The sequence below is a fragment of the Entelurus aequoreus genome, linkage group LG20, assembly GCF_033978785.1.
Source record: "Entelurus aequoreus isolate RoL-2023_Sb linkage group LG20, RoL_Eaeq_v1.1, whole genome shotgun sequence".
In the NCBI taxonomy this organism is placed as follows: Eukaryota; Metazoa; Chordata; class Actinopteri; order Syngnathiformes; family Syngnathidae; genus Entelurus; species Entelurus aequoreus.
The window spans coordinates 5,398,392-5,421,869 of record NC_084750.1 but is presented as its reverse complement, the minus strand read 5'-3'; the positions used below and the strand labels follow the sequence as shown (position 1 = coordinate 5,421,869).

Here is a 23,478-nt window from a genome sequence, read left to right as displayed (position 1 = left end):
TACAGTAGTACTCTAAAGCCAAGGAAGAAGCACCTAAGGGGGTGTTGGACCAGCTGCTGTCACTGTGACCACGGCTGAATGACTTCCATGCATCTCGATGATACAAAATTCATCAAGAGAAGGAGAAAGAGAGAGAAAAAAGATGTTTTCCTCCTTTGTCCATGAAGAGAAACGATCCTCCAAACAAAAACAATAACCATCTTATAGGGCTGCCATAAAATAGGAGAACAATAAACGTGCCTGCTTTCCACTTTATGCATACATGCTACACTATATATGGTCATAAATAAGCAAGCTGTGTGTGCGTGTGTGTTTGTGTGGGTGCGTGTGTGTGCGTGTGTGTGTGCTTGTATTTTCCTTTCAATGGCGACTATGAAAGTAATGACTTAGTGGCGGTGTGCTGCACTAATGATCCAACGAATAATGTTGCTGATGGATAGGATTTCTAGTCCTGCCCAGATGCTACTTTGTCACTCGTTTGGTGCCAAACGAGTGGACCGTCGGTCCTTCGACCAGCAGAAAGGCGTACCTGGCTCTTGGACGCGGCCACCTTGGCGAACAAGGCCTGCGACACCTTGGCGCGCCTCATTTCCTGCTGAATCTCGTCATAGATGGACGAGCTCACGTGGAGGATGCAACTGTCCGTCCTCAAAGCTCGCTCCACCGTTACTGGGGACAGTCTGGCCTGCAGGGAGAGAGAGAGAACCATTTAATTAGGGCTGTCTAAAAGAATGAGTTAACTGATGTGGTTCATCACAAAAATATTGCCTCAAATAAGTATAAACGCAGATTAAAGGCCTACTGAAATGACATTTTTTTTATTTAAACGGGGATAGCAGATCCATTCTATGTGTCATACTTGATCGTTTCGCGATATTTTGCTGAAAGGATTTAGTAGAGAACATCGACAATAAAGTTTGCAACTTTTGGTCGCTGATAAAAAAAGCCTTGCCTGTACCGGAAGTAGCGTGACGTCAAAGGTTGAAAGGCTCCTCACATTTCCCCATTGTTTTCAATGCAGCGAGAGTGATTCGGACAGAGAAAGCGACGATTACCCCATTAATTTGAGCGAGGATGAAAGATTCGTGGATGAGGAACATGAGAGTGAAGGACCAGAGTGCAGTGCAGGACGCGTCTTTTTTCGCTCTGACCGTAACTTAGGTACAAGCTGGCTCATTGGATTCCACACTTTCTCCTTTTTCTATTGTGGATCACGGATTTGTATTTTAAACCACCTCGGATACTATATCCTCTTGAAAATGAGAGTCGAGAACGCGAAATGGACATTCACAGTGACTTTTATCTCCACGACAATACATCGGCGAAACACTTTAGCTACGGAGCTAACGTGATAGCATCGGGCTTAACTGCATATAGAAACAAAATAAATAAGCCCCTGACTGGAAGGATAGACAGAAAATCAACAATACTATTAAACCATGGACCTGTAAATACACGGTTAATGCTTTCCAGCCTGGCGAAGGTTAACAATGCTGTTGCTAACGACGCCATTGAAGCTAACTTAGCAACGGGACCTCACAGAGCTATGCTAAAAACATTAGCTATCCACCTACGCCAGCCAGCCCTCATCTGCTCATCAACACCCGTGCTCACCTGCGTTCCAGCGATCGACGGTGCGACGAAGGACTTCACCCGATCACCGATGCGGTCGGCGGCTAGCGTCGGATAGCGCGCCTGCTATCCACCTCAAAGTCCTCCTGTTTGTGTTGCTGCAGCCAGCCGCTAATACACCGATCCCACCTACGACTTTCTTCTTTGCAGTCTTCATTGTTCATTAAACAAATTGCAAAAGATTCACCAACACAGATGTCCAGAATACTGTGGAATTTTGAGATGAAAATAGAGCTTTTTGTATTGGATTCAATGGCGTCCGAATACTTCCGTTTCAACGATTGACGTCACGCGCATACGTCATCATACATAGACGTTTTCAACCGGAAGTTTAGCGGGAAATTTAAAATTGCACTTTATAAGTTAACCCGGCCGTATTGGCATGTGTTGCAATGTTAAGATTTCATCATTGATATATAAACTATCAGACTGTGTGGTCGGTAGTAGTGGCTTTCAGTAGGCCTTTAAGCAAGCAATTGAACCTTGACTGTGGATAGTTATCTGAAAGCATTTTGCATTTGTGTTGGGCTAATTTTTTTATTAAATCAGATTATGCAAGCCAGTGATAACCTACGATTAATCACGATTAATCCAAATTTAAAAGTGTGATTAATCCGACTCAAAGAAAATAATTATATGACCGTGCTAATTTAACCTCTTAAGGCCCAAGATGTTTGTTTACATGCTTTTTTTTTTATTTATCTTTGCTATTTGGGCTTATTGGACCCTAATTAGAATAAAAACTAAAAATCATCTTTTTATATGATGTACTTAGTCCATAAGTACACAAACGTGTACTTCATGCACATTTTTATTTTTACAATTTTTTTCCCAAATTCCATTGTATGTTATACTTTTCTGACACCACCAGATGGCAGTATAAGTGTCCATATGTCTGCATAAGACCCCAATTCAGTAGTGTACACAATTGTGGAAATAAAAGCTAAAAAGTGCTGTCCACGCATGTGGCCACTAAGGCCTTTAGAGGTTAAATATGAGTAATAGCAAAAGGGAATGAATGCAGTAAAATGGCGGTTCAAATTAACGCTTTAATGCAGATTAATCCATCTTTATTAATCGTCTTGAAATGTATTTAATCAATCAATCAAACCTTTTTTATGAAGCCATTTTTAAAGAAATGCAACACAAAGTGCTTTGCAGACAGTTTTAATGCAATTAATTTAGCTGCAAGTCTATGGCAACGCATTTGGGGCAGTTTGTCTAAATAGAGTTGGCGTGACTTAAAAATGTATATTTAATTGTCATGAATAGAAATTAATCTAAAACAACCATGTGATTAATCTCATTACAAATCAGCCGTCAAAAAATATGATCAAAATGTACAACAGAGATTAAAATTAGGGGGAAAGATTAAAGAGTTAATTACGCTAATTATTTTGATCGCACATTCTTCTTAACTTTAACCGAGGATGGTTACCTGAAGCAATTTGCATTTGTGTTCAAATATTGGGGTCCTTTTTAAGTTAATTTAAATTATGCAAGCGAGTGATAACTAGTGATTAATCATAGTTAATCTAAATTCAAAAGCGGGATTAATCTGATTCAATTGGGATTCTTTTTTGGAGGGATTAGTGCTGTCAAAAATAACAATTTAACTCATGTGATTAATCACACAATTAATTTTGGATGGAAACCTTTTGCATTTGTGTTCAAATAATGGGGTCTTTTTAAAATTAATTTGCATTATGATTAACCTGCGATTAATCATGATTAATCTGATTTGAGAAATGAATCGTTTGACAGCACTAATTCAAATATAACAAGAGATAACAAAAGGGAATTGGATGTAGTGAATTGGAAGTTTAAAAAATATAGGACTGTTAAAATTAACAGCCCTGTATTAATTCATCCTCATTATTTATCAAATTAAAATGTTAACCAGGCTGCCGTGCAGGATGACTGAAAATCAGTTAAATGTCACAATTGGTGCATTTTGATTAAATCGTGTTAGCTTGAATTAATAATGTTATATTTATTCGAGATTAATCTGCAGCAACCCTGTGATTAATTTTATTACAAAGCGGCCCTAAAAAAGTATTAAACACTATAACGCAGATTAAAATGGGATTCTGTTTAGGAGAATATAAAATAAATCAAATAAATATTACTGACTGATATTTCTAATTCTTGATGATTATTTGACCTCCTGATTTCAATGAGTACAGGTCACCAGGGCTAAATTGGGACCCGATGCAGAATTTTATCGAATTTTTAAAAAACATTTTTATACAAAACCCCAAAACAGTGAAGTTGGCATGTCATGTAAATCGTAAATAAAAACAGAATACAATAATTTGCAAATCCTTTTAAACCTATATTCAATTGAATACACTGCAAAGAAAAGATACGTATTTAACGTTCGAACTGCAAAACTTTGTTTTTTTTGCAAATATTAGCTCATTTGGAATTGATGCCTGCAACATGTTTCAAAAAAGCTGGCACAAGTGGCAAAAAAGACTGAGAAAGTTGAGGAATGCTCATCAAACACTCATTTGGAACATCCCACAGGTGAACAGGCTAATTGGGAACAGGTGGATGCCATGCTTGGATATAAAAGCAGCTTCCATGAAATGTTCAGTAATTCACAGACAACGATGGAGCGAGGGTCACCACTTTGTAATCAAATGCGTGAGCAAATTGTCGAACAGTTTAAGAACAACATTTCTCAACCAGCTATTGCAAGGAATTTTGGGATTTCACCATCTACGGTCCGTAATATCATCAAAGGGTTCAGAGAATCTGGAGAAATCACTGCACGTAAGCGATCATATTATGGACCTTTGATCTCTCAGGCGGTACTGCATCAAAAAGCGACATCAGTGTGTAAAGGATATCACCACATGAGCTCAGGAACACTTCAGTAAACCACTGTCAGTAACTACAGTTCGCCGCTACATCTGTAAGTGCAAGTTAAAACTCTATTATGCAAAGCCGAAACCATTTAACAACAACACCCAGAAACGCCACCGGCTTCGCTGGGCCCGAGCTCAGCTAAGATGGACTGATGCAAAGTGGAAAAGTGTTCTGTGGTCCGACGAGTCCACGTTTCAAATTGTTTTTGGAAACTGTGGACGTCGTGTCCTCCGGAACAAAGAGGAAAATAACCATGTTGTTATAGGCGCAAAGTTCAAAAGCAAGCATCTCTGATATTAGTGCCCAAGACATGGGTAACTTACACACCTGTGAAGGCACCATTAATGCTGAAAGGTACATACAGGTTTTGGAGCAACATATGTTGCCATCCAAGCAACTTTATCATGGACGCCCCTGCTTATATCAGCAAGACAATGCCAAGCCATGTGTTACATCAACGTGGCTTCATAGTAAAAGAGTGCGGGTACTAGACTGGCCTGCCTGTAGTCCAGACCGGTCTACCATTAAAATGTGTGGCGCAATATGAAGACTAAAATACGACAACGGAGAACTGTTGAGCAACTTAAGCTGTACATCAAGCAAGAATGGGAAAGAATTCCACCTGAAAAGCTTCAAAAATGTGTCTCCTCAGTTCCAAAAGTGTTTACTGAGTGTAGTTAAAAGGAAAGGCCATGTAACACAGTGGTAAAAATGCCCCTGTGCAAACTTTTTTGCAATGTGTTGCTGCCATTAAATTCTAAGTTAATGATTGTTTGCCAAAAAAAATTCAGTTTCTCAGTTCGAACATTAAATATCTTTTATTTGCAGGATTTGCAAATCCTTGTATTTGGTTTTAATTTATGAATTACACAACGTGCCAACCTCACTGGTTTTGGGTTTTGCATTATGTAGACGAGGGATCGAGCCAGAATGGCTGCGGCCACAGAGGACATTTAGAATTGCCATCAGAGACCGAGCAGGAAGGGACTAGGAACGAGTTTGCAATTAAATGTCATATGAAGCGCCCTTTGGAATCATTCCTTAATCAGCGTTTTACACAATTGCATGCAAAACGGCTCCCCCAGCAGGTCACACTTTGAGTGCCTCCAACTCTAATTGATATTAATCAGTATTTCCCATTTGAGTCCATGAACATGTCTGGCGGGATACACTGTGGTGGTCTAGGAGCGTACAGTATGTACAGTCCAAGCTAACCGATGCTGCATTCTCCATCACTGTTGCAGCGTTAGCTCGATCACCACGTGCGCCGATTAATTGATGGTTGCCACGGTAACGGTGCGAGGCAACGGGCGGCCTCAGTCGGAATGTTAGCACAACATACGCGTGCTGGAAGTCTGCTGACTCAGAGGATTGTCCTCAAAAAAACCCTTTCACTTTTCAGTATACGGCTGGCAAAGTTGTGCAAGGGCTGGTTGCCATGGTGATGGAGACACACCCTTAATTCTTTGTCCAGGCATGCATTTTCATCCAACTTTTATTTCAGCGACATAAAAAGGCTGTCACTAAAGTGAGAATTAGGCTGCACAATAGTAATTATGCACAGAAGAAGAACACGCCCCCGAGGAGTGCCATATTTCTTTCCATATATAACATCATTACGCGTTCTGCATGTTTATGAGCGTGTGACCTGCGTGCATCTCGGTGGTGTGTTGTTGCAGCTCGGCGTAAATCCAGTCAGGCTCCTCTCTTTCTCCTCCTGGTAGAAGCGCTCTCTCTCCGCCTCGGGGAGCTGCAGGAAGCTGCTCATGGCCCGCAGGTTGACCAGGAGAGACTGGGAGGCGTTTTGAGGGTCCTCCTCCTTGCGGAGAATCTCCGACAGCAAGCCCTGGGGGAAACACACGAGTAGTCCATTGGATTGCAAGGAAACACGTCTAACCTGTTGGAAAATGACTTCCTCCTATTTTTCATACATGTGTTGTAGGGCTGGGAATTTTTGGGTGTCCCACGATTCGATTCAATATCGATTCTTGGGGTCACGATTCGATTCAAAATCGATTTTTTTTTTTTTAATTCAACACGATTCTCAATTCAAAAACGATTTTTTCACGATTCAAAACGATTCTCTATTCATTCAATACATAGATTTCAGCAGGATCTACCCCAGTCTGCTGACATGCAAGCAGAGTAGTAGATTTTTGTAAAAAGCTTTTATAATTGTACAGGACAATGTTTTATCAACTGATTGCAACAATGTACATTTGTTTTAACTATTAAATGAACCAAAAATATGACTTATTTTATCTTTGTGAAAATATTGGACACAGTGTGTTGTCAAGCTTCTGAGATGCGATGCAAGTGTAAGCCACTGTGACACTATTGTTCTTTTTTTAAAATTTTTTATAAATGTCTAATGATAATGTCAATGAGGGATTTTTAATCACTGCTATGTTGAAATTGTAACTAATATTGATACTGTTGTTGATAATATTCATTTTTGTTTCACTACTTTTGGTTTGTTCTGTGTCGTGTTTGTGTCTCCTCTCAATTGCTCTGTTTATTGCAGTTCTGAGTGTTGCTGGGTCGGGTTTTGGTTTTGGAATTGGATTGCATTGTTATGGTATTGCTGTGTATTGTTTTGTTGGATTGATTAATTAAAAACAAAAAAACAACAACATTTAAAATAAAAAATAAATTAAAAAAACGATTTTTTAAAAATGAGAATCGATTCTGAATCGCACAACGTGAGAATCGCGATTCGAATTCGAATCGATTTTTCCCCACACCCCTAATGTGTTGTGTGACATTTTGATTCATTGAACAGACATCTTATGACAGACCTGAAATTAAGCTATTCAATCTAGCCCGCCGGACATTCCCAAATAATTTTTTCAGATCTTTAAGATGGAAACTGTAGCTGCCATTGTGAAGTGCAGTGATAATTTCAAATGACCGTAAATCTTTGACTATACAAAGGATTTCAATTAGAGATGTCCGATAATGGCTTTTTTGCCGATATCCGATATTCCGATATTGTCCAACGCTAAATTACCGATACCAATATCAATCGATACAGATATATACAGTTGTGGAATCAACACATTAGTATACCTAATTTTGTTGTGATGCCCCGCTGGATGCATTAAACAATGTAACAAGGTTTTCCAAAATAAGAGAACAACTTCAACTCAAGTTATGGAAAAAAGTGCCAAAATGGCACTGCCATATTTATTATTGAAGTCACAAAGTGCATTATTTTTCTTAACATGCTTCAAAACAGCAGCTTGGAATTTGGGACATGCTCTCCCTGAGATGAACCTGATACCCACTACAACTATGGGAAGTACTATACTTTGACTTTCACAAAGTGCATTATTTTTTATTTTTTTTAAACATGCCTCAAAACAACAGCTACGAAAACAATGAAGGCACACAGCTTCAGTCCAGAGTATACTAGAGTAATAAAGTAAACAATAACATAGTCCTCCTTTAGTGCAAGACTGCCTGGCATACTGTATAACAGGAAATTATAAACTGGGCTCAATCTGCCCTGCTCTAACGTATTTGTATGAGTAACAAAAATGTGTTGCAAGCTAGTGGTGAGTGCTTGAAGTAGCCTAGCAGTCAGTCAGAGCTTCTGAAATGCTGAAGGAAGACGTCTTGGTTCCTCCTCGCATAACCAACTTTTTGCAGTCATTGCAAATTGCCAGTTTTTTATCCATCAGACACACTTTAAAATAATCCCAAACCATAGACATGGTGTCGTTAGTCAGTCACTGAGCTTGCTCGCTTGCTAGCCACGGCTACAGCACCGGCAACAACACACTCTTGTTGTTGTTATGCTCCGAGCGCGGCGGTTTGATGAGGTCATCAAGCGTCGCCAGTAAACCTCTCATGCTGCAGTCGTCAACTCCTGTGTTGTGTGTGGGAGAGGGGAGAGGGGAGGGGCTGCTGACTTGGAGATGCAACTGCTCTGTATTTACCGCTCCGTACAGCGGCGTTTTAAAAAAAAGTCATTAAATTTTACTTTTTGAAAAAGATATCGATAATTTCCGATATTACATTTTAAAGCATAATATCCGATAATATCCCCAGGCCGATATTATCGGACATCTCTAATTTCAATGGTTGGAATCTGCGCTTTTGGATAACTATGGTAATCTACATAGTTACTATGGTAATCTAGGTCACAGCAGCTCAGACGAGGCACCAAACAGTGTGGGTGGGGTCACGTTTCCACAGAGTGTTTCCAGAGCGGCCAGCCTGAAATGCGGGTGTCAGGGACAGACGTGGAAAGAGATTTTTACAAAAAAGTTGTAATGCTTAGTGATAGATCAGATTGTAGGTGTTTTTTGTTTTTTTTTATCCTTCGCATTCATATTTGGCTGTGTTTGTTGCGTTTAGCTTGATTGTCAGGGGGTGTGACGTTCATATGTTGTCAATATTCAGGGTTTTATCGTTCATAGTTAATATTGTAAATCCCACATTCTTTATTTTCATGTACATTCTGGGTGTCTCATTCAGTAAAAAAAATTTAAAATTCCATTCCGTTTTTTAAAGCGGTCTGTCATAACGTTTTTTTGTCACACAGCGGTGAGGGATGTCTTGTCTTGGTTTCTTCTGTCTTGTGAATTGCATGTTTTAGTTTGAAAAGTAACTCCTCTCGTTTCAGGTCACTTGCCCTTCCTTTTGTGTCATCAGTCTGACGTCATCCCTGACCCCTGATTGTTTCCACCTGTTCCCCATTACCCTCATGTGTCTTAGAAGCCCACGCCTCCCTTTGTTCTGTGCCAGATTGTCTCGTTTATTTGTGCCTCTCTAGCCTCCTGTCCATGCCTTGCCTCGTCTCGTGTTTGAATACCTTGATCCTGAATTCCTTCGTTGATATTTTGAGTTTTCTTTTTCTCCTCCTCAGCAGAGTGATTTTGTGTTATTTAGTTTTCCCTACAGTTCTTCCTTTTCCTAAATTTTTTTGAGTGACATTTTTTGTTAACCTTTATTAGATTAGATAGAGACAGTGTAGAAGTTTCATAGCCATTGTTTCTTCCTCCTGTTGGATCGTTTTTTGTTTATAATACATTTAATAGAATATACGTCGCTAAGTATAGTTTGTTATTGCTTTTGTGTTTTCCTCCTTTCGGAGTGATTTTCGGTTGTTCCTTTTTTTTGGAACCTTTTTCGCCGACTGGTTTAGTTATAGCCTATATTGAATTGCCCTGACTCTGGAGCTGAAAGGAAGCTTTCAAAATAAAAGCCTGCCGAATTAATCCCTACTCTGCATCTGAGTCCTATCTTTTGACCAAGCCTGACAGTTTTTAGCATTCAATCAGACATTATTGTGAGGTTTTGTATTAGTGTTCCTAAAAATAGATATACATTTTTTTCTCTAAATTTGGCCCCTCTAGTCAAAATAATTGCCCAGGCCTGTCTAATGAGAACTCCACTTCAATACCTTTTGAATCGGGCTAACAAACACATCTATTTAAGACATAGCTTTGTGGAATTACTAGTTGTTAATATCACGATTCCAGATTTTTCTCACATTATGACTTTTGCTCTATTTCCCCCCCCCCTTGCTGTTTTTTGGGGGGGTTAATTGCATTCCTACAATGTGCCAGGGGCCAATAAAAAACGATCCACAAACGGGGGAAGCACAGAGAAGCACAACAACAACTATCAGGTACTTAGCTGGTTAGTTTCGTGGTTGCGAGCGGACAATGGCAATGGAAGAGAAAAGGGGAGTGTTACTGCAGCTGGAACTATTTGATGCAGTAGTTTATTTTGATGCACGGGTTATAGTGAAGTTGCGTTTTCTTGGCGATGCGCCGTGCGGGTCAAAGTGCACAAGAGGGTTCGCAGGGGCAGAATCCACAACTCCAAAGAAAGAGCGCACAGAACGCGCACCTGGAGAGCATGGAAGCACAACAAAATCTAATTTAATCTAATTTAATTTAACGGCACGGGCGGCTTATTCTTCCAGCCGGGTGACTTTGATGGATCTTGACATCTCTTTCATCCTGCATTCCACAGCAGCTTTTTGAATGCGCTGCAGCATCAATAAGTCAAATCATCAAAAATGCAATAAATAATTGAAAAGATCATGAAATATATAAATCGGTCTCGGAATGAATTTTAAATAAAAAGGTAATTAGTTGAGATTTTGAACTCTAATTAATTCATGTGCATTAAAAAAAAGTCATATTTTAATTATGAATTTGGGTGAGGCATAATATATTAGGTCTTGAGAGTCAAGCAGAGATTTAATGCATGCAATTAATCACAAAATATTTGTCCCAATATTTATGTTTTACCCCGCCTGAGGCTGGGATAGGCTCCAGCGACCCCGAGAGGGACAAGCGGTAAAATAAGGATGGACATTAATGTATAATATTAAAGTGTTCGTACTTGTTACTTTTACTAGTAACGAGTAATCTAATTCATTACTTTTATGTCCGTTACTACGCTGTTAGCAATAGCTTGATGTAACGTGGCACACTCTTTTGATGTGGTTTCATGTCAACAATATCTTTTTACGAGTGAAAGCAACAAGCAGTATCGCACTAACATGAACTTGATATCAAACAGGAAGAGGCACCATCACACTGTGACCCAGCAGACAACAACACACGCACACGATGGGAATATTGAACAACAAATCAATGAATGAAGTGACAAACTTGCCGTCCAAACAATACCCCGTTTGTTGACAAGAAGATATGACCGCCATGGACGCACATTTAATCTCTTTCTTAACTAAATGTAACATAATCCAGTGAAAAGATTCAAAAGAGCTGGCGTCACAGCCGATAAAGTGCGCTGCTAATAGCTAAAGCTAACAAACGCAGGTCAGTTGAAACCCTCGATGATGTCACACGTCACTCGGCAACAGGCCCCGCCTTTTAAAAACACGCACACTGTGCTCTTATATTAAACAAATCTGAAATGAATATGACGGATATTTGAAGGTTTGTTTAAAGTAACGTATCAATTACTTTCCCTAGTATTTAATGACATTTATTCAAGAGTAATTTTGTTAGTAATTCAATTACTTTTTTGGTAAAGTAACGAGTAACTATGATTAATTACTTTTAAAAAGTCATTTTCAGAATACTATTTGACCTTAACCGTGCGGATGGTTACCTGACAGGTGTGGCTTGTTGTTACGGTCAGAAACCTTCTTTAGATGAAACTGTTTGGAACAAAGAAATGACGTGCATTCAAGTAACACGCTTCAAAATGTTCCTGGGAGACATTTTCACAATAAAGTTGCATTTGTGTTAAAATATTGGGTAATTTAAATGACTGACTTGACTATTAAGAGAACAGTTGTGTTGTCATTTTGTGACAATTCCAAGATCAGAACAGGAAGAGGACAAATGTGTTGGTAATTGCTATGACTTGGACAAGGGGTAGGATTAAATAAGCTTTGCTTCTTCCTACTCCTTTTCAGATACGTTGTAAAGAGAAATGAACATAAGTCATTATTGAAGATGTATCACATTGTATCTGTTTACATCTGGCAAATAAGCCGAGTTTAAGTCTGGGTTGGAGTTTTTGTGAATAAAACACAAAATTTAACATTTATAATCATTTAATAACAATGACATTGTTTAACAGCTATTGTCAGAATTGTTCCTGACAGTTTGGTAATGTTTGGGTTCTCCTGTGTGTTTGTGTTTATTTCCTGTCAGCACTCTTATTTTTGCTCCACTTCCTGCATGTCTCCCTAAGCGCTCGTTTCCCCTCACCTGTCCCTGATTGGCTGCCTGGCACACCTGGTTGCAGTTGCCAATCAGACTACTATTTATGCCTGCCTCGCCCTCCAGTCAGGGCTCGATGACTGTCTCCTGTTTCCTGTTGCCTGTTTCCTTTTGCCAGTTTCCTGTTTTCCCTGCCTGTGCACTTACCAGTTGCACTATTTGTTTTTTGACATTAAAGGCCTACTGAAACCCACTACTACCGACCACGCAGTCTGATAGTTTATATATCAATGATGAAATCTTAAAGACCTACTGAAATGATATTTTTTTATTTAAACGGGGATAGCAGATCTATTCTATGTGTCATACTTCATCATTACGCGATATTGCCATATTTTTGCTGAAAGGATTTAGTAGAGAACAACGACGATAAAGATCGCAACTTTTGGTATCTGATAAAAAAAAGGCTTGCCCCTACCGGAAGTAGCGTGACGTAGTCAGTTGAACATATACGCAAAGTTCCCTATTGTTTACAATGATGGCCGCATGAAGTGAGAGAGATTCGGACCGAGAAAGCGACAATTTCCCCATTAATTTGAGCGAGGATGAAAGATTTGTGGATGAGTAAAGTGCAAGTGAAGGACTAGTGGGGAGTTGAAGCTATTCAGATAGGGAAGATGCTGTGAGAGCCGGGGGTGACCTGATATTCAGCTGGGAATGACTACAACAGTAAATAAACACAAGACATATACTCTATTAGCCACAACACAACCAGGCTTATATTTAATATGCCACAAATTAATCCTGCATAAAAACACCTGCGTGTTTGTTATGCTAGCTCCTAGCTCCTATGCTAGCTCCTAGCTCCATAGAACACGCCAATACAATTCAAACACCTGATCAACACACACAATCACTCAGCCCAAAAGACCGTTCCCCTAACCCAAGGTTCATAAAGCTTATATATTTAAACAAAGTTACGCACGTGACGCGCACGTACGGTCAAGCGATCAAATGTTTGGAAGCCAAAGCTGCATACTCACGGTAGCACGTCTGCGTCTTTGTCATCCAAATCAAAGTAATCCTGGTAAGAGTCTGTGTTGTCCCAGTTCTCTACAGGCGTCTGTGTATCGAAGTAAAAAGTCCTCCTGGTTAGAGTCTCTGTTATCCGAGTTCTTCCATCTTGACTGCATCTTTCGGGAATGTAAACAAAGAAGCGCCGGCTGTGTACGTGTTGCTGCTGACTTCCCTCGTAAAATAAACGCTTCGCACCGACAACTTTCTTCTTTGCTTGCTCAGCTTCTTTCTCCATAATGCAATGAACAAATTGCAACAGATTCACCAACACAGATGTCCAGAATACTGTGGAATAATGAGATGAAAACAGAGCTATTTCGTATTGTCTTCAATGGTGTCCGAATACTTCCGTTTCAATGATTGACGTCACGCGCATACGTCATCCTCAGAGGCGTTTCGAACCGGAAGTTTAGCGGGAAATTTAAAATTGCACTTTATAAGTTAACCCGGCCATATTGGCATGTGTTGCAATGTTAAGATTTCATCATTGATATATAAACTATCAGACTGCGTGGTCGGTAGTAGTGGCTTTCAGTAGGCCTTTAACATTGCAACACATGCCAATACGGCCGGGTTAACTTATAAAGTGCAATTTTAAAGTTCCCGGGAAACTTCCGGCTGAAAACGTCTGGGTATGAGGACGTTTGCGCGTGACGTCAAGGGTTGAAGCGGAAGTATTGGGACACCATTGTATCCCAATACAAACAGCTCTGTTTTCATCGCAAAATTCCACAGTATTCTGGACATCTGTGTTGGTGAATCTTTTGCAATTTGTTCAATTAACAATGGAGACTGCAAAGAAGAAAGCTGTAGGTGGGATCGTTGCATTAGCGGCTGGCTACAGCAACACAACCAGGAGGACTTTGAGTTGGATAGCAGACGCGCTATCCGACGCTAGCCGCCGACCACATCGATGATCGGGTGAAGTCCTTCGTCGCGCCGTCGATCGCTGGAACGCAGGTGAGCACGGGTGGTGATGAGCAGATGAGGGCTGGCTGGCGTTGGTGGAGAGCTAATGTTTTTAGCATAGCTCTGTCGAGGTCCCGTAGCTAAGTTAGCTTCAATGGCGTCGTAGCAACAGCATTGCTAGGCTTCGCCAGGCTGGAAAGCATTAACCGTGTGGTTACAGGTCCAGGGTTTGGTAGTATTGTTGATCTTCTGTCTATCCTTCCAGTCAGGTCTTATTTCTTTTGTTTCTATCTGCATTTAAGCCCGATGCTATCACGCTATCTCCGTAGCTAAAGTGCTTCGCCGATGTATTGTCGTGGAGATAAAAGTCACTGTGAATGTCCATTTCGCGTTCTCGACTCTCATTTAAAATACAAATCCGTGATCCACAATAGAAATAGGAGAAAGTGTGGAATCCAATGAGCCCTTGTACCTAAGTTACGGTCAGAGCGAAAAAAGATACGTCCTGCACTGCACTGTAATGCTTCACTCTCACGTTCCTCATCCACAAATCTTTCATCCTCGCTCAAATTAATGGGGTAATCGTCGCTTTCTCGGTCCGAATCGCTCTCGCTGCTGGTGTAAACAATGGGGAAATGTGAGGAGCCTTTCAACCTGTGACGTCACGCTACTTCCGGTACAGGCAAGGCTTTTTTATCAGCGACCAAAAGTTGCGAATTTTATCTTCGATGTTCTCTACTAAATCCTTTCAGCAAAAATATGGCAATATCGCGAAATGATCAAGTATGACACATAGAGTGGATCTGCTATCCCCGTTTAAATAAGAACATTTCATTTCAGTAGGCCTTTAAAGTCATGTTGTCCTGCGCTATGCCTGCCATCTCCGCATCTTGGGGTTCAAGACCAGCAGTTCCTGCCGGCTATAGTACAGTATTTTTCTGACAATAAGGCACACTTAAAATCCTTTCATTTTCTCAAAACTTGACAGTGCGCCTTATAACCCGGTGCGCCAAATGTACGGAATAATTCTGGTTTTGCTTACCCACCTCAAAGATATTTTTTTTGGTACATGGTGTAATGATAAGTGTGACCAGTAGATGGCAGTCACACATAAGATATACTTGTAGACTGCAATATGATGGCAGTCACACATAAGAGGTACGTGTAGACTGCAATATGACTCAAGTGAACAACACCAACATTTTATATGTTCCACTGAAAATATAGAACATTACACACGGCAAAATGTTTTAGTACGACTTTGGTAAGCTATGATAGATTGTACTGTGCTTATTATGGTGTGTGTATAAGGTAAGACATATTATCTGGCGTTTTGTTTCGGAATATTATGCAAAAGCAACTTTTCTTACATTCTGGTACTTGTTGATGTGTATTTGGGATTTGCATAAGTCTGGAAAATTTGCGCCTGTCCGCCCTTTGTAGTTCGTGGCGACACCATAGTCGATAAGCTTCTTCTTGTTATGGGATGTTAATTCTCCGCTGTTGCCATTTCTAATATAAAGTAGTGTAAAGTTCTTACTTATATCTGTCAGTAAACTCGGCATGAAAGCGCTAAAACATACCTTACATTATTCACCCAAGGAACTTTAGTTATTAGAGTTCCGTTCGGACGGTTTTTCATGAGAAAACCCACTACTACCGACCACGCAGTCTGATAGTTTATATATCAATGATGAAATCTTAACATTGCAACACATGCCAATACGGCCGAGTTAACTTATAAAGTGCAATTTTAAATTTCCCGCTAAACTTCCGGTTGAAAACTCCTTTGGAGGATGACGTATGCGCGTGACGTAGCCAGTGAAACAGAGGTATTGCTCCCCCATTGAAGCCAATACAAACTAGCTCTGTTTTCATCTCATTATTCCACATGATTCTGGACATCTGTGTTGGTGAATCTGTTGCAATTTGTTCATTGCATTATGTAGAAAGAAGCTGAGCAAGCAAAGAAGAAAGTTGTCGGAGCGAAGCGGAGTATTTTGCGAGGGAAGTCAGCAACACAACACAGCCGGTGTTTCATTGTTTACATTCCCGAAAGATGCAGTCAAGATCGAAGAACTCGGACAACAGAGACTCTTACCAGGAGGACTTGGACTTCGATACACAGACGCCTGTAGAGAACTGGGACAACACAGACTCTTACCAGGATTACTTTGATTTGGATACACAGACGCAGTACCGTGAGTACGCAGCTGCGCTTCCAAACATTTGATCGCTTGCCCGTACGTGCGTGTCACGTACGTAACTTTGGTTAAATATATAAGCTTTATGAACCTTGGGTTAGGTGAACGGTCCTTTGGGCTAAGTGAGTGTGTGTGTTGTGCAGGTGTTTGAATTGTATTGGCGGGTTATATGGACGGGAGCTAGTAGCTAGGAGCTGGCATAACAAACACCTAGGTGTTTTTATGCGGGATTAAATTGTGGTATATTAAATATAAGCCTGGTTGTGTTGTGGCTAATAGAGTATATATATGTCTTGTGTTTATTTACTGTTGTAGTCATTCCCAGCTGAATATCAGGTCACCCCCGGCTCTCACAGCATCTTCCCTATCTGAATCGCTTCCACTCCCCACGAGTCCTTCACTTGCACTTTCCTCATCCACAAATCTTTCATCCTCGCTCAAATTAATGGGGAAATCGTCGCTTTCTCGGTCCGAATCGCTCTCACTTCTGGCCGCCATTACTGTAAACAATAGGGAACTTTGCGGAAATGTTCAACTGACTACGTCACGCTACTTCCGGTAGGGGCAAGGCTTTTTTTGTCAGATACCAAAAGTTGCGATCTTTATCGTTGTTGTTCTCTACTAAATCCTTTCAGCAAAAATATGGCAATATCGCGAAATGATCAAGTATGACACATAGAATAGATCTGCTATCCCCGTTTAAATTTTAAAAAATGATTTCAGTAGGCTAAGCTTCAATGCCTTTTCTTAAGGGCACTCACCTTTTGTTTATTTTTGGTTTAAGCATAAGACACCTTTTTACCTGCATTTACAAAGCAGTTAGCTACAGGCTGCCACCTACTGATATGGAAGAGTATTACACGGTTACTCTGCCGAGCTCTAGACAGCACCGACACTCAACAACAACAACACATAATTTGCAGACTATAATTACTGGTTTGCAAAAAAATGTTTTTAACCCAAATATGTGAAATAAGTTAATTTCCGCGGCACACCAGAAGACTCTATCTCAGACCTGGGCATTCTGCGGCCCGCGGGCCGCATCCGGCCCTTTGTGCGTCCCTGTCCGGCCCGCGTGAGGCAATACAACTGTGCTGCTTTTATTTTGAAAAGTATTATTTATGGGCGTGTGTCCGTGTGTAACCTGCGAGTGAAGGTGCACATGCAGCGACAAGTGATGCACGGTTTACACCCGAGACGCTAAAAAGAGAAAAGTTGATGAAGAATGGCGTGTTTTCAACAAGACATGGACTGCCAAGCAACGTTCCCTCTAAGGTGCGTGCCTGCGCAATTGCGCACTGCTCAAGCGTCCGCTGCGCGCAGCAAATATATGCCGCGCACCAAATCAAATCCCATCTGAATTCTAAACAAAATAAACATATTTATTCTATGTAATTTTGCAATGCAACTTTGAGTGACAGTGACAACAAGCGGCCCTAACGGTGTTCGTCAACACCGTTCAATTGAACACCGTTCAATTATTGTAACGTCTATCGAGATGCTTCGAGGACAGGAATTATATCGATCAATTTATTGAGCAAAACTGTTTATATTCGGCCATAACCACACCAAAAACATGAGTAAAACAATTCTATCTCGAAAAACCAGTCATTTTCTGCCGTACAAACCAGGCCAAAACCAACTTGTCATCTGTCACCAACACGCATAGCACTAAACCACTGGTGCGTTTATGGCCACACAAAAAGTCGGACAACTCAAACACCACACAAAGTTACACTATGACTCCTCAGTCATACGTGTGCTTATTTTACTGTCATTTATTATTAATGTTAATTTATTTATATTAGTCATGGAATGCTGTTACACACACTATGTTGAAGTATTACTATTATTATTAATTATTATTATTATTATTATTTATCTTACGGTATATATCAAAAATAATATTGAGCAAAATTTAATTGAAATATTGTCGATGTGGCCCTCGAGCAGTGCTCGGGTTGCTCATGCGGCCCCCGGTAAAAATTAATTGCCCACCCCTGCTCTATCTCATGGCATGACCACAAGGAAGTGTTTTCAATTTAGAAAAAAAGAATAATAGTATGACTCCTTTAATGCACCCTATCATCCGGTGCGCCTTTTGTATGAAAATAAACCTGCCGAGACCCGCTCATTGTCAGTGCGCCTTATAATCCGGTGCGCCCTATGGCAAATACGGTAATAATTGTATTTTTTTTTCATCACAAAAAATAACTTAAAGGACTTTTATACAAAGATTAGTAGTAACTTTTTCAACTTTTTTGTTTTGTTTGTTATTGCCTAAGAAAACATGCTATGAATAATTCCGATGAAAGAATCACTCGCACAGATTTATTATCTCCATGCAAAGGCTGCCGTTGGTAGGGAACTTATTGAAAAGCTCTTTAAATCATCTCTGCAGAGACTCTTTCAGCTCTGGCGAGCCAGCTGCATGGTGGCTCTGCACACGTAAGCCCGCCAACATCCAGAGTGGATTGTGGGAATGGAAAGGGATGCTGGGAGTTGGAACGCTGGGGAATAAACAGGCTTCATATTCCTATCATCCTCAGATTCACCCGGCAAACCATTGGTCTTCCTCAAGGTGACAAACGAGCCCGGCGCTTCTTGATGGCATCTTGGAGCGATGCCAGCGTGCACGGCCGACACCCGAGAAGTGGGGAAAACAGGCATGATAGCCGGCGCTGCTCATTGTGATGAAAATGATCATGACGATAATAATATTAACGAGCCCCCTGTTCTCGGGCGTGCTGCTGAATGCAAAACAGCCTCGGCTAATGCGGCCTTTTGGTGTCCGACGCCGGCGAGAGTTGCAAAATGAGCAAGATTGGAGAAGACAGACTGACAAGGAGAGGTCAGAGGGAGCAAGAAAGGAGCAGAGGGATGCCAGTGAAGGATGGGAACATGGAGGGACGGGGAGAGGATTTCTCCAAGGGTTTGCGATTAGTTAGCCAGCAGCTGCTTCAGTGTTGGCAACAGATTCCTGCTGCAGAGAGCTGGCACCACCAGGCGCACACATGCCAATGGGGGAGGGGCATTGCAGTAAGAGGCCACGCCATGGAAACTACTAGAGCCACCTTTTCATCAAGCATGATTTAGTCCTGCGTGATCACAAAGACAATATCCACAAACTACCATATTTCTCAGCCTATAAGGCGCACTTCAAATCCTTTTATTATCTCCAAAATGGACAGTGCACCTAGTGTACGTTTTAATTCTAGTTGTGCTCACCGACCTCCAAGCAATTTTATTTGATACTTGGTGTAATGATAAGTGTGACCAGTAGATGGCAGTCACACATAAGAGATATGTGTGGACTGCAAATTGACGCCTGTTCAATACATGACACTAACAAGTATGGGCTAGCATTGGCAAGCTACACCAAAACTGATGCTTCATTGAGAATATAGATCATTACACACGGCGCTCAATAATCTATCAGAATGTTTTAGTACGACTTTGGTAAGCTGCAAAGTCGCACCGCATGATGGATTTTCCGAACACTACGGCTACCATAGTCAGACGTACTGTGCTTCAACATATGGTATATTATGGTGTGTTATTAAGGACCCCAAAATGGCATCTATTACCTAGGTTCAAGGTCGCATCGTCTCCAGGCCTACCTAAGTTCACTATACCCTGGCCTACCTAGGTTCAAGGTCACATTCTCTCCTTGCCTACTTGTGTTCAAGGTCACATTCTCTCCGGGCCTACCTAGGTTCAAGGTCACATTCTCTCCTTGCCTACTTGTGTTCAAGGTCACATTCTCTCCGGGCCTACCTAGGTTCAAGGTCACATTCTCTCCTGGCCTACCTATGTTCAAGGTCACATTCTCTCCAGGCCCACCTAGGTTCAAGGTTACATTCTCTCCTGGCCTACCTGGGGTAAGGTCATATTCTCTCTTAGCCTACCTGTGTTCAAGGTCACATTCTCTCCTGGCATACCTGTGTTCAAGGTCACATTCTCTCCTGGCCTACCTGTGTTCAAGGTCACATTCTCTCCTGGCTTACCTAGGTTCAAGGTCACACTATTCCCTGGCCTACCTAGGTTCAAGGTCACATTCTCTCCTTGCCTACTTGTGTTCAAGGTCACATTCTCTCCGGGCCTACCTAGTTTCAAGGTCACATTCTCTCTTGGCCTACCTATGTTCAAGGTCACATTCTCTCCAGGCCCGCCTAGGTTCAAGGTTACATTCTCTCCTGGCCTACCTGTGTTCAAGGTCACATTCTCTCTTAGCCTACCTGTGTTCAAGGTCACATTCTCTCCTGGCTTACCTAGGTTCAAGGTCACACTATACCCTGGCCTACCTAGGTTCAAGGTCACATTCTCTCCTGGCCTACCTATGTTCAAGGTCACATTCTCTCCAGGCCCACCTATGTTCAAGGTCACATTCTCTCCAGGCCCGCCTAGGTTCAAGGTTACATTCTCTCCTGGCCTACCTGTGTTCAAGGTCACATTCTCTCTTAGCCTACCTGTGTTCAAGGTCACATTCTCTCCTGGCTTACCTAGGTTCAAGGTCACACTATACCCTGGCCTACCTAGGTTCAAGGTCACATTCTCTCCTTGCCTACCTGTGTTCAAGGTCACATTCTCTCCGGGCCTACCTGTGTTCAAGGCCACATTCTCTCCTGGCCTACCTATGTTCAAGGTCACATTCTCTCCTGGCCTACCTGTGTTCAAGGCCACATTCTCTCCTGGCCTACCTGTGTTCAAGGCCACATTCTCTCCTGGCCTACCTAGGTTCAAGGTCACATTCTCTACTGGCCTACCTGTGTTCAAGGCCACATTCTCTCCTGGCCTACCTAGGTTCAAGGTCACATTCTCTCCTGGCCTACCTGTGTTCAAGGTCACATTCTTTCCTGGCCTACCTGAGTTCAAGGTCACATTCTCTCCTGGCCTACCTATGTTCAAGGTCACATTCTCTCCAGGCCCACCTAGGTTCAAGGTCACATTCTCTCCTGGCCTACCTATGTTTAAGGTCACATTCTCTCCAGGCCCACCTAGGTTCAAGGTTACATTCTCTCCTGGCCTACCTGGGGTAAGGTCATATTCTCTCTTAGCCTACCTGTGTTCAAGGTCACATTCTCTCCTAGCATACCTGTGTTCAAGGTCACATTCTCTCCTGGCCTACCTGTGTTCAAGGTCACATTCTCTCCTGGCTTACCTAGGTTCAAGGTCACACTATTCCCTGGCCTACCTTGGTTCAAGGTCACATTCTCTCCTTGCCTACTTGTGTTCAAGGTCACATTCTCTCCGGGCCTACCTAGGTTCAAGGTCACATTCTCTTGGCCTACCTATGTTCAAGGTCACATTCTCTCCAGGCCCGCCTAGGTTCAAGGTTACATTCTCTCCTGGCCTACCTGTGTTCAAGGCCACATTCTCTCCTGGCCTACCTAAGTTCAAGGTCACATTCTCTCCTGGCCTACCTGTGTTCAAGGCCACATTCTCTCCTGGCCTACCTAGGTTCAAGGTCACATTCTCTCCTGGCCTACCTGTGTTCAAGGTCACATTCTTTCCTGGCCTACCTGAGTTCAAGGTCACATTCTCTCCTGGCCTACCTATGTTCAAGGTCACATTCTCTCCAGGCCCACCTAGGTTCAAGGTCACATTCTCTTCTGGCCTACCTATGTTTAAGGTCACATTCTCTCCAGGCCCACCTAGGTTCAAGGTTACATTCTCTCCTGGCCTACCTGGGGTAAGGTCATATTCTCTCTTAGCCTACCTGTGTTCAAGGTCACATTCTCTCCTAGCATACCTGTGTTCAAGGTCACATTCTCTCCTGGCCTACCTGTGTTCAAGGTCACATTCTCTCCTGGCTTACCTAGGTTCAAGGTCACACTATTCCCTGGCCTACCTTGGTTCAAGGTCACATTCTCTCCTTGCCTACTTGTGTTCAAGGTCACATTCTCTCCGGGCCTACCTAGGTTCAAGGTCACATTCTCTCCTGGTCTACCTATGTTCAAGGTCACATTCTCTCCAGGCCCGCCTAAGTTCAAGGTTACATTCTCTCCTGGCCTACCTGTGTTCAAGGTCACATTCTCTCTTAGCCTACCTGTGTTCAAGGTCACATTCTCTCCTGGCTTACCTAGGTTCAAGGTCACACTATACCCTGGCCTACCTAGGTTCAAGGTCACATTCTCTCCTTGCCTACCTGTGTTCAAGGTCACATTCTCTTCGGGCCTACCTAGGTTCAAGGTCACATTATCTCCTGGCCTACCTAGGTTCAAGGTCACATTCTCTCCTGGCCTACCTGTGTTCAAGGCCACATTCTCTCCTGGCCTACCTAGGTTCAAGGTCACATTCTCTCCTGGCCTACCTGTGTTCAAGGCCACATTCTCTCCTGGCCTACCTAGGTTCAAGGTCACACTATCTCCAGGCCTGCTTACGTTCAAGGTCACATTCTCTCCTGGCCTACCTAGGTTTAAGGTCACATTCTCTCCTGGCCTACCTGTGTTCAAGGCCACATTCTCTCCTGGCCTACCTAGGTTCAAGGTCACACTATCTCCAGGCCTGCTTACGTTCAAGGTCACATTCTCTCCTAGCCTACCTGTGTTCAAGGTCACATTCTCTCCTGGCCTACCTGTGTTCAAGGTCACATTCTTTCCTGGCCTACCTGAGTTCAAGGCCACATTCTCTTCTGGCCTACCTAGTTTCAAGGTCACATTCTCTCCTGGCCTACCTAGGTTCAAGGTCACATTCTCTCCTGGCCTACCTGTGTTCAAGGCCACATTCTCTCCTGGCCTACCTAGGTTCAAGGTCACATTCTCTCCTGGCCTACCTGTGATCAAGGCCACATTCTCTTCTGGCCTACCTAGGTTCAAGGTCACACTATCTCCAGGCCTGCTTACGTTCAAGGTCACATTCCCTCCTAGCCTACCTGTGTTCAAGGTCACACACTCTCCTGGCCTACCTAGGTTCAAGGTCACATTCTCTCCTGGCCTACCTAGGTTCAAGGTCACATTATCTCCTGGTCTACCTGTGTTCAAGGTCACATTCTCTTCAGGCCTACTTGCGTTCAAGGTCACATTCTCTCCTGGCTTACCTAGGTTCAAGGTCACATTCTCTCCAGACCTACCTAGGTTCAAGGTCACATTCTCTCTTGGCCTACCTAGGTTCAAGGTCACATT

The 23,478-nt window shown here is 42.2% G+C and overlaps 1 protein-coding gene across 4 annotated transcripts in view; it reads right to left on the bottom strand.

Annotated features, from left to right (window-relative positions):
* LOC133635871 (DNA-binding protein SATB1-like) overlaps positions 1–23,478 on the bottom strand; it is a 167,252-nt gene that overhangs the window by 13,104 nt on the left and 130,670 nt on the right. For all 4 annotated transcript variants that reach the window (XM_062029276.1, XM_062029275.1, XM_062029277.1 and 1 more), the window contains 2 exons: positions 6,155–6,352; positions 530–685 (listed from right to left, as the gene is read on the bottom strand). In XM_062029276.1, the coding sequence (XP_061885260.1) occupies positions 530–685; positions 6,155–6,352 (354 nt within the window). The remainder of the gene's footprint in view (positions 1–529; positions 686–6,154; positions 6,353–23,478) is intronic.